Consider the following 13,675-nt stretch of genomic DNA (forward strand, 5'->3'; position numbering starts at 1 on the left):
GTGGTGGTGGCTGTGGTGGTGGCTGTGGTGGGTGCAGGCTTGGCTGTTGTGGTGGCTGTGGTGGTGGCTGTGGTGGGTGCAGGTGTGGTGGCTGTAGGCTTGGCTGTTGTGGCTGTGGTGGATGCAGGTGTGGTGGCTGTAGGCTTGGCTGTTGTGGCTGTGGTGGATGCAGGTGTGGTGGATGCAGGCTTGGCTGTTGTGGTGGCTGTGGTGGGTGCAGGTGTGGTGGATGTAGGCTTGGCTGTTGTGGTGGCTGTGGTGGGTGCAGGCTTGGCTGTTGTGGTGGCTGTGGTGGGTGCAGGTGTGGTGGATGCAGGCTTGGCTGTGGTGGGTGCAGGTGTGGTGGGGGCAGGCTTGGCTGTTGTGGTGGCTGTGGTGGCTGTGGTGGGTGCAGGCTTGGCTGTTGTGGTGGCTGTGGTGGGTGCAGGTGTGGTGGATGTTGGCTCAGTGGCAGTGGTGAGCTTTGGTGTGGTGAGCTTTGGCTCTGCAGTGGTGGTGTTGGCTGCTGGCATTGCAGGTTTTCCCTTGGCTGGGGTTGCTGGGAGGATGGTGGCAAGTTTTGGCATGGCTGCTGTGCTGGGTGCTAGTGTAGGGAATTTGGGCTTGGCTGTGGTTGGAAGTGAAGCTGTGGGTGGTGGCTTGGCTGTGGTTGGGAGGGTAGTTGGTGGTGGTTTGGCTGTGGTGGGAGGCTTGGGTGTGGCTGTGGTTGGAAGTGTGGTTTTGGCTGTGGCTGTGGTGGGCACCGGGGTGGAGGGCACTGGTTTGGCTGTGGTGGGCACTGGGGTTGTGTGTCCTGGTTTGGCTGCGCTGGACACTGGTGTGGAGGGCACTGGTTTGGCTGTGGTGGGCACTGGGGTTGAGGGCACTGGTTTGGCTGTGGTGGGCACTGGGGTCGAGGGCACTGGGATGGCTGTGGTGGGCACTGGGGTGGAGGGCACTGGTTTGGCTGTGGTGGGCACTGGTGTGGAGGGCACTGGTTTGGCTGTGGTGGGCACTGGGGTCGAGGGCACTGGGGTGGCTGTGGTGGGCACTGGGGTGGAGGGCACTGGTTTGGCTGTGGTAGGTACTGGGGTCATGGGCACTGGTGTGGCTGTGGATGTGGTGGGCACTGGGGTCGAGGGCACTGGTGTGGCTGTGGCTGTGGTGGGCACTGGTGTGGCTGTGGCTGTGGTGGGCACTGGTGTGGCTGGGGTGGGTGGGCTTGCCTTTGTTGTCACAGGGGCTGGAGTGGTCTCCTCTACAGTGGGCTCTGGTAAGAGATGAAAAGTGCCATGGGTTAGGGCTGAGCTCTGCTGGCCTCCAGAGATCCCTGCAGGGAGCAGAGCCAGCAGAAGGCAGCAGGGGCAGAGCCCTCTGAGGTCGCTCTGGGCCATGTTCCCAACCTGCAGATCTCTCCTCTCCCTCACACAGCCTCCTGCACCTCAAAGAGCATCTCCATGGGGCTGGCTGAGGGGCTAGGAGGTCCTCGTCCGCCCCTCCTCATCTCAGGGCTGCTGCTGCACCTCAAGTCTCTCGGTCCAGCCATGGAACTGCTGCTCCAGGCCTTCCTGGTAACTCCAGGAGGGATCAGAGCTTGGAGCCCAAGTCATGTGTGAGTCCCAACAGCCTGTCAAGGGACACATAACCCTGTGCTGCACTCACCACACAAGGAGTTGACGCAGACTCTGCCCTCAGGACACTGGGAGCATGAAGGTCCTTCCTTGTATGGCTTCCGCCCTTTCATGTTCCCCCTGGAAGCAGCAGACACCAAGAAAGAGAGGGGCAGGGTGAGGGAGAGCCCAGGGGGGACCTGATTCAAGGGGAACATCCCAGCCCAGACTAAACTCAGGACTAAGCACACAGCAGCCCTTGCTCTTCTGCCACTGGCTGTCAGTGCTCTTCGCTTCATGACCTCAGGGCTGCTCAAGCCAGGGGAGACTCCTCCAGGGACCAGAGCCTTCTCCACCCCTCGCAGCAGATCAGTCCATGGACATCTGGAGGTGTCTCCCTTCTGCTCAGGGCTGCTAAGGTGGTCTGCAGTGCCCACCCACTCTGCTTGGTCTTGCCAGCTCCAAGCAAGTGGTCTGCAAGGCTACTCCAGGGCTTTGCAAGTGGGCTCCTACCTCTCCTCCTATGCCCAAACCCTTCCTGCTGGTGCAAAAGTGCTTCCCCACCCAGGTGGCCACTGCTGCTGGTGGGCAAGAACAAGGCACAGACCAGGGAGCTGTTGCTTGAACCCTCAGCTGCAGCAGCACCAGCCTTGGGCAGGAATAGCACAGGATAGAATTAACCAGGCTGAAAAAGACCTCAGAGATCACCAAGTCCAACCTCTCCCCCAGCACCATCTGATCAACTCAACCATGGCACCAAGGGCCTCAGCCAGGCTCTTCCTAAACCCCTCCAGGGATGGGGACTCCACCACCTCCCTGGGCAGCACATCCCCAGGGCCAATCTCTCTTGCTGGGAAGAATTTTCTCCTCCCCTCCAGCCTAACCCTCCCCTGGCACAGCTTGAGACTGTGTCCTCTTGTTCTGGTGCTGCTTGCTTGGGAGAAGAGCCCAACCCCCACCTGGCTCCAACCTCCCTTCAGGGAGTTGCAGAGAGCAAGAAGGTCTCCCCTGAGCCTCCTCTGCTGCAGGCTAAGCAACCCCAGCTCCCTCAGCCTCTCCTCTCGTAGGGCTGAAGGTCCCTCCCAGGGCTGTGGCAATCAGGGGCAGGGACCAGCAGGCAACGCTTCCTTCCTGAGTGACCAACCCAGGGCCACAAAGACCTCTCTTGCTGCTATTCCTGCACAAGCTCAGCTCCTGCTGTGCCCTGGGGAGCCAGAGGAAGGCCATGTGCCGGCCGGGGAGGCGCCCAGGCGCAGGCAGGGCTGGCAGGCTTACGGTGGGTAGTAGTTGCAGACCAGGAGGTGCATGCCCTGCGTCTCCAGGCCTTCGATCTTCTCGCAGAACTTGGCCCCGCAGCCGACCTGGTGAGTGCTGGCCCACACCACCTAAGGCAAAGGGCAAGGGGAAGGTGGCTGCTGGAAGGCAAATGCCCTGTTGGCAGCCTGGCACCGCACCAACGTCCTCTCCAGATCCCACGGCCCCAGCTTGCAGGATCCTGCCCCTTGCCCGTCTCTGGGACCCTGAGGTCCTTGTCCAACCCTCCTCATCTCGAGGCGGTCCTAGGGGCTGCTGTTGTACCTCGTGGCTCATGGTCCAGCTGTGGAACTGCTGCTCCAGAGCATCCTGGTAGCTCCAGGAGGAGTCAGAGCTTGGACCACAAGCCTGAGTCCCCACAGCCTGTCAAGGGACACTTAAGACTGGCACTGCTGCCCACTCATCCAACCAGGCAGAGAACCATCACAGAACCACAGACTGCTTTGGGTTGGAAGGGGCCTTTAAAGGTCACTTAGTCCAACCCTCCAAGCATCTTTGTTTTGGTCTTGGAACCCTCCATCCATCCATCCTCACATTTCCCTCCTCCTCCATCCTCACACCCTCCACCACCATCTCTGCTGCTCCTTGCTCCCACCCAAGCTGTGAAGAAACACTCAGACCTCACATCCCTGCCTAAGCCAAGCTGGAACCCAGCTCTGCAGAGGAGCCAGACAGAGTTTCTTTAAAGCAGGGCTTCTCCAAAGGCTGCCCATGGCTGGCACCATACCCAGGTCCCTCATCGCTGGGGCTCCTGCCTGCTTCCCCACCCCTTCTGCAGGGGAGGCGCTGGGGCACAGCTCCTTTCTCCCAGCCCCATCTCTCCAGCCCATCAGCCTGGTACCTGGGTGTAGTGGCCACACATCTGCCCAGGCACGCAGCTGGAGGCTGTCAGGTTGTAGTACTTCTCCTCCCCGTTCCAGTCCTCCACGGCGAAGTCGAGGTCCAGGGTCGGGGCCATAGCAAAGAGGTTCTCCCCCCTCCGGCCCCGCTCCTTGTTGTGGTCCCAGATGCACTTCTCGGCATAGGCTTGGGCAAAGGCCTCCAGCTCCGGGTCCCAGCTCTGCAAGGAGCTCGGTGTCAGCACACAGAGAGGGGCACCAGGCCCTCTGGCACAGGCAAGGACACGTGCCGAGGGCCCCTGGGCTTCCTGACCACAGCTGCCCTGTTCCTGAGTGAAATTCAAGCCTCGAATCCCTACCCAAGGCAGAGGGGAGCTCCACTGTCAGTCCCAGCACAACCCAGACCTTGGCTCAGGGAAGGTCACTGCATCAGCACAACCCTCACAACCGTGCCTGGAGCATCCTCAGGTCAGCATGGAGAAGCTGGATGGAGGAAGGTGGGAAGCTCCCCCTGGGTCACATCAGGGGGCCTGGGGACAGTCCTCTTTGACAAGGGTGGGGATGGGAGGAGGAGACACTTCCCCCAGCAGCTGCACAGAGCCTGGGAGCTCCTGGGAGGCATCATCTGTTTGCCTGGATCTGAGACGTGCCAGGCTGCCTGCCAGGAGTCCTTCTGCAGCAGCAGCCTCCCCACCAGCTGAGCCCCCTGCCCCACCGTCCCCTCTGGCCACACTGACATGCAGGAGGAGGGGGAGAGCTCTCCTCCCAGGGAGGGACCCCCACTCCACAGCTGTTTGGATTGTCCATGTGCCATTTGAGGGAGCCAGCAGCTCTGGGCTGGAAGGCAGCCCAGCAAACAGGGAGAACCTTCCTGGTGGGAGCTCAGGGGCCAGAGCGTGGCCCTGACACAGGGCAGGTCACCACTGGAGTGTTGAGGGGATGTGGATGGACCCCTGAAGAGCAGCTCTGAGGGGCCAGGGGGAAAGGACACTGAAATAGCTGGGTGGGGGCACAGAGTGTTGGTTGCCCTCCCACCGTGGCCCCAAGCCAGGCTGAGAGTGGTGTCTGGGAGCCCAGTTTGGGGAGCTGCTGCTGCTCCCCTCTGGCATGGAGCTGGGCTCCACACACAGGGGCTTGCACCTGCAGGCTTTGCCTCATTAAACAAGAGGCTTCAGGCAGTGTGACCCCCCCAGATCACCCAGCTATTGCCACAGCAACCAGCCCTGTCCCAAACAGAAGCGTGGGGTGAGCTCAGCCAGGCACAGTGCCACAGCAGCAGGTGAGCTTGGAGCAAAGACATCCCAGGAGGGAGGAGAGGAAGAGGCTCCCATGGAAAACCTCCACCAGGACATCGTCAGGGCTGCTGCTAGCTAAACATTTGTTGTGCTTCAAAGGGGAGGAAAGAAAAAAGCCTTTGGCTGGGGACTGGAGCAGGCCCTGTGTGTTTAAGCAGAAGCAAAGCAGCTCTGTGGAGGGGAGCATCTCACAGCCCAGCATCTGCAAGCAAAGCTTCAGGGGGAGCAGCAGCCTCTGCTTTGTAACTGCTGCTGACTTAAGGACCCCCAGAGACTCTTCCCCTCAGGTTTTCTCTAGACTTTGTCTCCAAACCCCTTACTCTCCAAGTTTTCCCTGCCTTGCCTTGGTGAGTGTCCCTAGAATTGTGATGCTCAGGGTTCTGGCTCTGTTCCCTCAGAGTCTAAAGTCTCTGGTCAGATCTCCTAGCACTAAACACAGCTTTTTGCTTCATTTTCTCATTAAACTCCCATTTTCCAACCCAGAAAAGGTTTAATTCAGCCTGGGCAACTTTGGGGCCAGGCAAGGAGGCCTCCTACAAGCACAGTGGGACCAAACCAGCAGAGCACTCTGACCATCCCTGGCAATCAGTTGTCCTCCTCCTCCTCCTCTAGCACAATGCAAACAGTAAGACAGCAACAAAACTTCAGTGAGAAGGCAACAAAACCTCAGTGAGAAAGCAACAAACCCTCATGTGGTGCAAGATAAACCACAAGAGCCAAGTGTTAATCAAACCAAGGGGTTAGAGACGACGAAGAGCAGCAGCTTGAGAGGTTGAGTTGGCTCCTGCTGCAGCCCCAGGTGATGGGGGGCACCTGGCAAGCAAAATGGGGATCCCTCACCTCCAAACCAGCCATGCACAAGTTGTGGTGGGGAATCAGGAGTGTGATGGAAAGCTCAGACCTGGTTGTCGTGGTTGAAGTCGGTGTTGCCTCCTGCAGCTAACAGCTCATTCACCTGAGAGGCTCAAAGCATCCCCACAGAGCAGGATCCCCCCTCCAGCGTGGGGCACCTGCCCATGGCACTCCCCAGCCTGAGGAGCTCTAGTGGCCACTCACACGAGCAAGAGCATCAGGGGACTCAGACCACACTTGGGAACTTCCAGGAATGATCAAAGACAACTCCTCAGGTGAAAGGAAGCCTCTTTGGAGGCAACCTCAGCATCCCCTCCACTGCTACCTAGTTGTAGCCCTACACAAGGATTGCTCTGCAGAACCCCCTGGTCCCTCCCAGCACCGAGCTCAAGGCTTGCACTCCACAAACCTTCTCCCATCCCCCTGTGACCAAAGCCACTCACCATTTTCAGCATGTCCATAGCAGGAGGAGACACCTGGGAGCGGTATTTGTTGTGCCCATCCAAGATGATCTTCTTCTCCTCATCGCTCAGGGACCAGCTGAGCTCCAGCACCGTCAGCAACAGGACCAGAGGAGGAAGACCTGAGCTCAGCATCGTGCAGCCAGCTTCTGCTCTTAGCAGCCCACGGCTCTGGCAGTCAAGATTTAAAGCACCTCCCCAAAGCAAGGAACACCCAACAGCTCCGAGCTCGGGGAGGAAACATTGCTTGATGAGAGCAGCGTGCCGGAGCCCTACAGCACACACCCAGCCCGCAGCTCAGCCTGCACGGACGCAGGGACCCCTCCCCAGGACACCTCTGTCCCCGAGTGCTCATCCCTGGGCTGGCAGCTTCGGCCAAGCGTCTGAAACTCTGACATCCCCTTTGCCCTCAGCTGTGGCTCTCCTGTCTCTTTTCTTCCGAAGGATAAGGACAAGCCCAGGCTGACACCGAGGTGCTGCCCTGTCCCTCGTAGGCAGCTGTGTCTAGAGACGATGGCAACAAGATGCAGCTGGGAGCAGTTGGCAGCACAGGAACTGCCCAGCCCCGGGCCAGAGCCCACCACGGCCAGCCCCGTGTCCATGCACTGGCTGTGCCGGGGGGAAATCAGCAGCCCCCTGGGGCTCCCTTAGCCTGCTGGGGACAGGGATAAGCAGAGGAACACGTCCCTTGGCTGTGCCACCGGGAGAAAGGTGAGCAGGAGAGGAAGAAGAGCATACAGAGCTGAAATTGCCCGCACAAAGGAGCAGCTGAGGGCTCCAGCTGCCTTCGGGGCTGGTGGAAATCATCAGCCAGCAGCTCTGCCGTGACAGGCTGGGGTCCCCCCACAGGCAGACACCTGGAGGCTCGACAGCAGGTCGTCCATCAGACACCTTCCAGTTTGTCTGCAGCTTCTTCCTCCCCGTCTGTGGTCGCGCCACGGCCCCGGCCCTGCTCCAGGAGGTGCCCCGGGAGCTGCCGGCGCTCAGAGCGGCTCCGCGGGTGGGCAGCGCCGGCCGGCGGAGCGGAGTCACTGCCGCTGCCGGCTCGGCTCCCGCTCTCCCCTCCCGGCTTCCCCCGCAGTGCTGCACCGCTTTCCTTTTTGCTCTGGACCCCGCTGAGCATCTTCCCTGCCCCACAAGCTCTCCTGCTGCCTCCCTAACCTCTCACCTTCTCCCTCATTAGGTCCAGGGTCTACAAACTCTCAACAGCCCAAAGAGTTCCTTCCACCAGCAGGGGCTGAGGCTGACGTCTCTGCAGGGTATCTTCAGCTCAGCTGCTCGGACCAGCGGTGTCCATTTAGTGCTAAGAGCTGGAAGGCTGCAGGCCTGGAGTCTGGGTCAGGACAAACTTGTCTCCATCAAGAGACACCTCAAAAGCTCTGCTGCATCTCCAGAGACGTGGAGAAACTGCTGGGAAGCAGAGAATTGTTCTGGCTGGCAAAGCCCTCCGAGGTCATTGACTGCAACCAGCAACCCAACCCCACCGTGGCCACCACACCATGGCCCCAGCTGCCATGGCAGCAGCTTGCTTGAACCCCTCCAGCCATGGGGACTCCACCACCTCCCTGGGCAGCCTCTGCCAGGCCCTGACCACTCTTGCAGCAAAGACATTTTGCCTCCTCTCCAACCTCAGCCTCCCCTGGCACAATTTCAGGGCATTTTGTCTTGTTCTGTCACCTGATAGCAGGGAGAAGAGGCCTGCTGAGCCTAGCTGGGAGGTGTCCCTGCCCATGGCAGGGAGGTTGGAGCAGATGATCTCTAAGGTCCCTTCCATCCAATTCACAGCTCCCTGCAGTCCTCAGCCTAACCTAACCCTCCCCTGGCACAATCTCAGGCCATTTCCTCTCCTCCTATCACCTGAGACTAGGGAGACCAACCCCCACCTGGCTCCAGTCTCCTTTCAGGGAGCAGTAGAGAGCAATGAGGTCTCCTCTCAGCCTCTTCTCCAGGCTGAAACACCCCAGTTCCCTCAGCTGCTCCTCCCCAGCCCTGCTCTCCAGACCCTTCCCCAGCCTGGTTGCCCTTCTCTGGAGCCACTCCAGCCCCTCAGTGTCCTGGTTTTGGAGCAGGGCTCAGTGTCAGTGATCCAGGGCAGAATGCTGGTGGCCTGGGCACAGCTCAGCTCATCCTCATGCTGCTGTCACCCAGCACCCCCAGGTCCTTTTCTGTTGGGCAGGTTCCAGCCACTCTGCCCCCAGCCTGGAGCATTCATGGGGTGGCTGTGACCCACGTGCAGGACCTGGCCCTTGGCAGCCCTGGCTCCAGCTCTTGTTGGCAGCTCATCACAGCCTGGCTCATGAGGAACGCAGCAGTGTCCTGGTCCACAGGGCCTGTGGCACTACAGCATCCTTCCTGAGCCTGCCAGGAGAGTGCCCAGCAGCAGGGATTAAGGCAAAGAGGACACAGGGAGATTGTGGGGAAGAGCAAACAGCCCTGGAGGAGTCACACCCAGGGCACACACCTGAGGGGGAAGTGCCAGCAGGAGCTGCTGGGTTTGGCTGGCAGAGGGGGTGCAGGACCTCTGCTCAGCTCCCCAGCCTGCTCTGTCTGGAGCCAAGGTAGGTCTGAAGCATGGAGATTAGCTCTCCCCTCAGGCTGCTCTTTTCCAACCTAAAAAGCCCCAAGTTCTCTCAGCCTCTCCACAGCCTTCTTCTGCACCCTCTCCAACAAGTCCCTGTCCTTGCTGAACCTTAAGGAAAAACTGTCCCTGTGAGGCTGCTGGAGCCTGGAGCAGGCTGCCCAGAGAGGTTGTGGAGTCTCCTTCTCTGGAGCCTTTCCAGCCCCATCTGGATGTGTTCTGTGTGACCTGAGCTGGATTGTATGGTCCTGCTCTGGCAGGAGGGGGTTGGAGTGGATGATCTGTACTCAGCACTGGTTACTGGTTAGGCCACACCTTGAGTCCTGTTTCCAGTTCTGGGCCCCTCAATTTAAGAAGGACATTGAGAGACTTAAAGGTGTCCAGAGAAGGGCAACAAGGCTGGGGAGGGGTCTGGGGCACAGCCCTGGGAGGAGAGGCTGAGGGAGCTGGGGTTGCTTAGCCTGCAGGAGAGGAGGCTCAGGGGAGACCTTCTTGCTCTCTGCAACTGCCTGCAGGGAGGTTGGAGCCAGGTGGGGGTTGGGCTCTTCTCCCAGGCACCCAGCAGCAGAACAAGAGGACACAGTCTCAAGCTGTGCCAGGGGAGGTTCAGGCTGGAGGTGAGGAGAAAGTTCTTCCCTGAGAGAGTGGTTGGCCATTGGAATATGCTGCCCAGGGAGGTGGTGGAGTCCCCATCCCTGGAGGTGTTCAAGAGGGGCTTGGATGTGGCACTGGGAGCCAGGGTTTAGCAGTCAGGAGGTGTTGGGTGACAGCTTGGACTTGATGGTCTCTGAGGTCTCTTCTAACCTTGTTGCCTCTCTGATCTCTTTGGGTCCCTTCCAACCCCTGACATCCTGGGACCTTTTTACTCAGCATCCCTTCCACTTAGCACAAACAAAACCCCCCCCACTGCCCTGGAGAGGATTAAATCCCTCCCCCCCAGCAGCAGCTGGCAGGCCCCAGGAGAATGACTCAGGAGAGGGGCAGAGGTGCAGGAACATTTCTCTTTAATTGCAAAAAGTAAAAACTTTTGGGGTTCTGTTGTTTGGTTTTGGTTTCTTCTTCTTCCATACAAATCTCCATTTATTTACACACTTTACAGCTTCCCCTCCCCCACCCCCCGCCCCCCCCCCAAGGTATTTACAAAGGTTTCAATATATTAAATTAGGATCCCCCCCTCCCCAGCAGTCTGCAGGGAGTGCATATTTACATTCTTCTTTTGTTGCTTGTTTACCCACCAAGGACTGGAGAAGTGTTCAGCACTCAAACAGTCTTGAGGCAGACAAAAGCTTCCCTCCCCAGCACCCCCTGAGCCTGCCTGCCACAACCTCCTCCCTGCAGCCACACAGAGAGAGAACCCTCAAAAGAAATCACCTGCCACTTGTTTGACCCTCCAGAGCAAAGGGGGAAAGCTCAGCAGGAGAGTGAAACTACCCTGTGCAAGGAGGAGGTTCCTGAAGAGGAGAGGAGATTGTTCTGCCCTAAAACAAGAACTTACAAAGAGGAGGAAAGTTTGGTTTGGAGGGAGCAAAAAGCTCTTTGTGCAGCCACCACGAGGCTCAGTGGAATGGCTTCACCCCACTGGAGAGGTCTCCCCCCACTGAAGGGGTCTCACCCCACTGAAGGGGTCTCCCCCCACCAAGTGCTTGGTGCTGCTGAGGGCCCTGAGGCTAACCACTCACCAGAGCCCAGGACTGGGCAGATGCTGCCACCCTCCCTCCCTGCAGCAGGGCTCCTGCTGTGCCTCTGGGGTTTGGAGGCAGGAGGATCTCCTTCCCTCCCTGCTGGAGGCTCTAGAGCTCATCTCTCTAGCAAGGAACTGCTCTCTTGCTCCTCAGCTTCTCTTGCTGGAGGGGCTGCCGTGCTGGGAGTGGGGACTTGCTGCTGGAAAGGCAGCCAGGAGAGCAGGGAGATGCTTCCAGCCAGCTTCCCTGCCAGACCATTACAGCAGGAGCAGCGCTGGGAGAAGCTGCAGCCCCCAAGCCTCCCAGGAAACCTCAGCCTAGAAAGCCCTCTGGGGTGTTCTTGGGGCTGGGATCTGCAGAGCTGCCTCAGGGGGAATGCATTGTGTGCAGTGCCAGTGGGGAAGGGAAAACCAAACCCAAGAACAAAGCAAGCAAGCAAAAGGAGGTGGCAGGTGGCTCCTGCAGGAGATGCTGCTTGCCTGCAGCTGCAGGAAGTTCCCCTGAGTTCAGCACTGACTGAGCCTTGAAGCAGGACCCTCTCTGCCCATCTTGGGGGTGCCAGCCCCTCCTTCCTGCCCAGCTGGGGGCTGCCAGCCCATCTTGGGGGTGCCAGCCCATGGGCCCTCAGGTTGTCCTGGTTCCTGCACCTTGCTGCTGTGATTTCAGAAGAGCTTTGCAGCCCCTGGGGGGTCAGGGGGGAGCAGGACTCCACCTCCCAGCTCTCAGGCAAAGAGCTCTGAAGGTCACCAACACACTTTACAAGCTGGCTGGCACACACTGACTGGGCACCCCCCTGGGCTGGCCAGGGTGGGGAGTGAGGATTGTCCAACCCAGCACCTGGGGAGCCACAAGTGCTGAAGTGAGGCTGGAGCCTCACCCACAGCCCTTTGGCCAAGGTATCAAAATCCTTTTTTGGGTGGGCCAGCCCACTTCAGCCTCACCTCCAAGTTTCCCACCCTGGGTCCTTACCCCCTGTGACAAGAGCAGCACTACCCAGGCTGTCAGCACTGCTCCTGTGGCAGCCCAGGACAGGAGCTGCTCTAGAAGCTGTGCTGCAGAGCAGGGCTCTGCCCTCAGCAGCAGCTAGGGCCAGGACTGGCTCTGGAGCAGCAGGAGGATTGCTCTCCCGTTTCAGGTTAGCAGCTAATTCCTTACAGCCTTTGGAAAAGGAAGGGAAAATAGGCTGGGAGTTTAAAAACAAATGATGCAAACTCCAAAGGGAGCAAGGCTGGGCTGCATGCAGAGCCCAGACACAGACCTGGAAACTCATGCAGAGGCCAATAAAGTGCACTTGGAAAGCTGCTCTGCAAGCAGGCCAGAGCCAGCATCTTCTGTCCCACCAGCTGCAGCTGGTGGAGGAGGGGAGCAGCCACACATGAGAGCTCTTCTGCTCAACAGCCACCAGCCTGCCCTCCAGCACCCCCCCGTGCCCCCACCCCCAATCTAAACAGCAACTGTAAAGAGATGCAATTTTCTCTGCTCCTTCCCAGAGCAGCCAGGCAGCCACAATGGCTTAAGAGGGACTCACACAACAGAGGCATTTCACAGACACTTGAGAATTGTCTCCACAGCTTTTACAAGTTACATTCAAGGGCACTTAGAAGGAAGAGCATCAGCAAACCACCAGCAGTCTGAGCAGGTTCCCTCCTCATCCACCTCTGACCACACACTTGAGGGAAGTGGCTCAGGTACAAAGGCAGGGAGGGGTGAGGTAACCTTGTTAGCCTTCCAGTTTGGCCTTGAGAAGCTGCCAGAGTGTAAAGAGCAACAGTCACTACCCAGGCTCCAGTTCTGCCACCTCCTAGCTCCCCTGTTTCCATGAACTAAGACCCAGGCTCTGAAGAGAGGGAGAGGGGAAGGGTCTGTGTGTCTTGGCATGGAACAGGTTGCAGGTAGTGTCAGCAGTGTGCAGCACCCCCCAGGCATCGACCCTACCAGCAGAAGCCTTCTCCACCCAGTTCCCTTCACTGTTTGGCTACAAACTAAAGCAGTCCTTCTCTGCCCCGAGGGAGTTAGGCTCTCCCTCCTCCTGGGTTCTGTGAGCTCTGGGGCATGCTGGTCAGTGCCATGCATCCTGACAAGGGTGCTGGGGTTGTTCTTACTCATCTACAGGAGAAAACAAAGGTGCTGGGATTGTTCCTCTTTGTTTACAGGAGAAAGGGGGAGGGGGAAACCCCAAGCAACCCCAAAGGTTATGCATAGAAATGTTTGCAGTGTCAAGGCCTCAGACTGAATTCTTTGGAGCAGGAACTGTCCTCTGCCTTATCCTTGTAGGGGAGCCAGGCATGGTCATCCCACTTGGCAGCTTCTGTCAGAGCCTAATGAGATGAGCTGGATGTTTGCTCCCACTTCTCCTGGTCCTGCTCAAAAGCCAAGGCTGGACAGACACTTTCCAGTCTCTCACTCTGACAGTACCTCAAACATTGACAGAGGAAAGGTTCTTGCTCCTCAGAGCAGCTCCAGTTTGCCTTCAAACAAAACCTCCTCCCAGCTCCATATTAACAAGTGTGAGAGTATGTCCTGAAGCCCAGCCCTGGCCTATGAGTTCAGCCTGACACATCTGCAAGTGATCTCCAAGAGCAGGATCAGACCCAAAGGATCAGGCTTGGAAGGGGCAGCAGCCTCCGCAGCCTGCACACAGCGAACCTGAGCCTCTCCCAGGGCATTGCAGAAGGCAAGGCTCAGGCAACAGGAAGGCTGTGAAGGCAGCTTGGAAAGGACCCAGGAAAAACCAGTGCTCAGAATGAAGACAGAGATCCAGGTCTGGAAGGAGGCAAGGCAAAAAAAATGCCAGGGATGAGGAAGCTTTGGGGTGCTGCCATAGGCAGGCAGCAGCTCTCCAGGCAAGGGTCAAGCAGAAGGTGCTGCAGCCCTGCTGCCTGAGGGCACAAAGCAGAGGGGGAGGCTCCCACAGAGCTGCTCTGCACCCAGCCCCATCTCCAGGCAGGGCTGCAGCACTCTCAGCACCATCACCACCAAAGCACACTTGGGGGTTGTGCAGGACAGGAGGTGGAGGGAAGGCAAAAGCACAGAACTGTTGGGCTCACCACCTGCAGACAGAGAGC

The 13,675-nt window shown here is 58.7% G+C and overlaps 1 protein-coding gene across 1 annotated transcript; it reads right to left on the bottom strand.

Annotated features, from left to right (window-relative positions):
- Nucleotides 1–1,072: 1,072 nt before the first annotated feature.
- Nucleotides 1,073–6,556, bottom strand: PI16 (peptidase inhibitor 16). Its single transcript, XM_054176296.1, has 6 exons — nucleotides 6,333–6,556; nucleotides 3,745–3,963; nucleotides 2,865–2,974; nucleotides 1,642–1,730; nucleotides 1,179–1,249; nucleotides 1,073–1,090 (listed from the first exon to the last, which is right to left on the bottom strand). Exons 1-6 carry the CDS (start codon nucleotides 6,483–6,485, stop codon nucleotides 1,073–1,075), a joined length of 660 nt encoding a protein of 219 aa, XP_054032271.1. The 5' UTR covers nucleotides 6,486–6,556.
- Between the last annotated feature and the right edge of the window lie 7,119 nt (nucleotides 6,557–13,675).

The sequence above is a fragment of the Dryobates pubescens genome, chromosome 35 (genome assembly GCF_014839835.1).
Source record: "Dryobates pubescens isolate bDryPub1 chromosome 35, bDryPub1.pri, whole genome shotgun sequence".
Lineage (NCBI taxonomy): Eukaryota > Metazoa > Chordata > Aves > Piciformes > Picidae > Dryobates > Dryobates pubescens.

Bases quoted from the DNA above. Each gene is read 5' to 3' on its own strand.
- PI16 (XM_054176296.1), bottom strand. From the start codon at position 6,485: ATGCTGAGCTCAGGTCTTCCTCCTCTGGTCCTGTTGCTGACGGTGCTG. The intron at 3,964-6,332 runs GTGAGTGGCTTT...AGCTCCTTGCAG, and splicing joins CTATGGACATGCTGAAAATG to AGCTGGGACCCGGAGCTGGA. The intron at 1,731-2,864 runs GTAAGCCTGCCA...TGCTGCTTCCAG, and splicing joins GTCTGCAACTACTACCCACC to GGGGAACATGAAAGGGCGGA.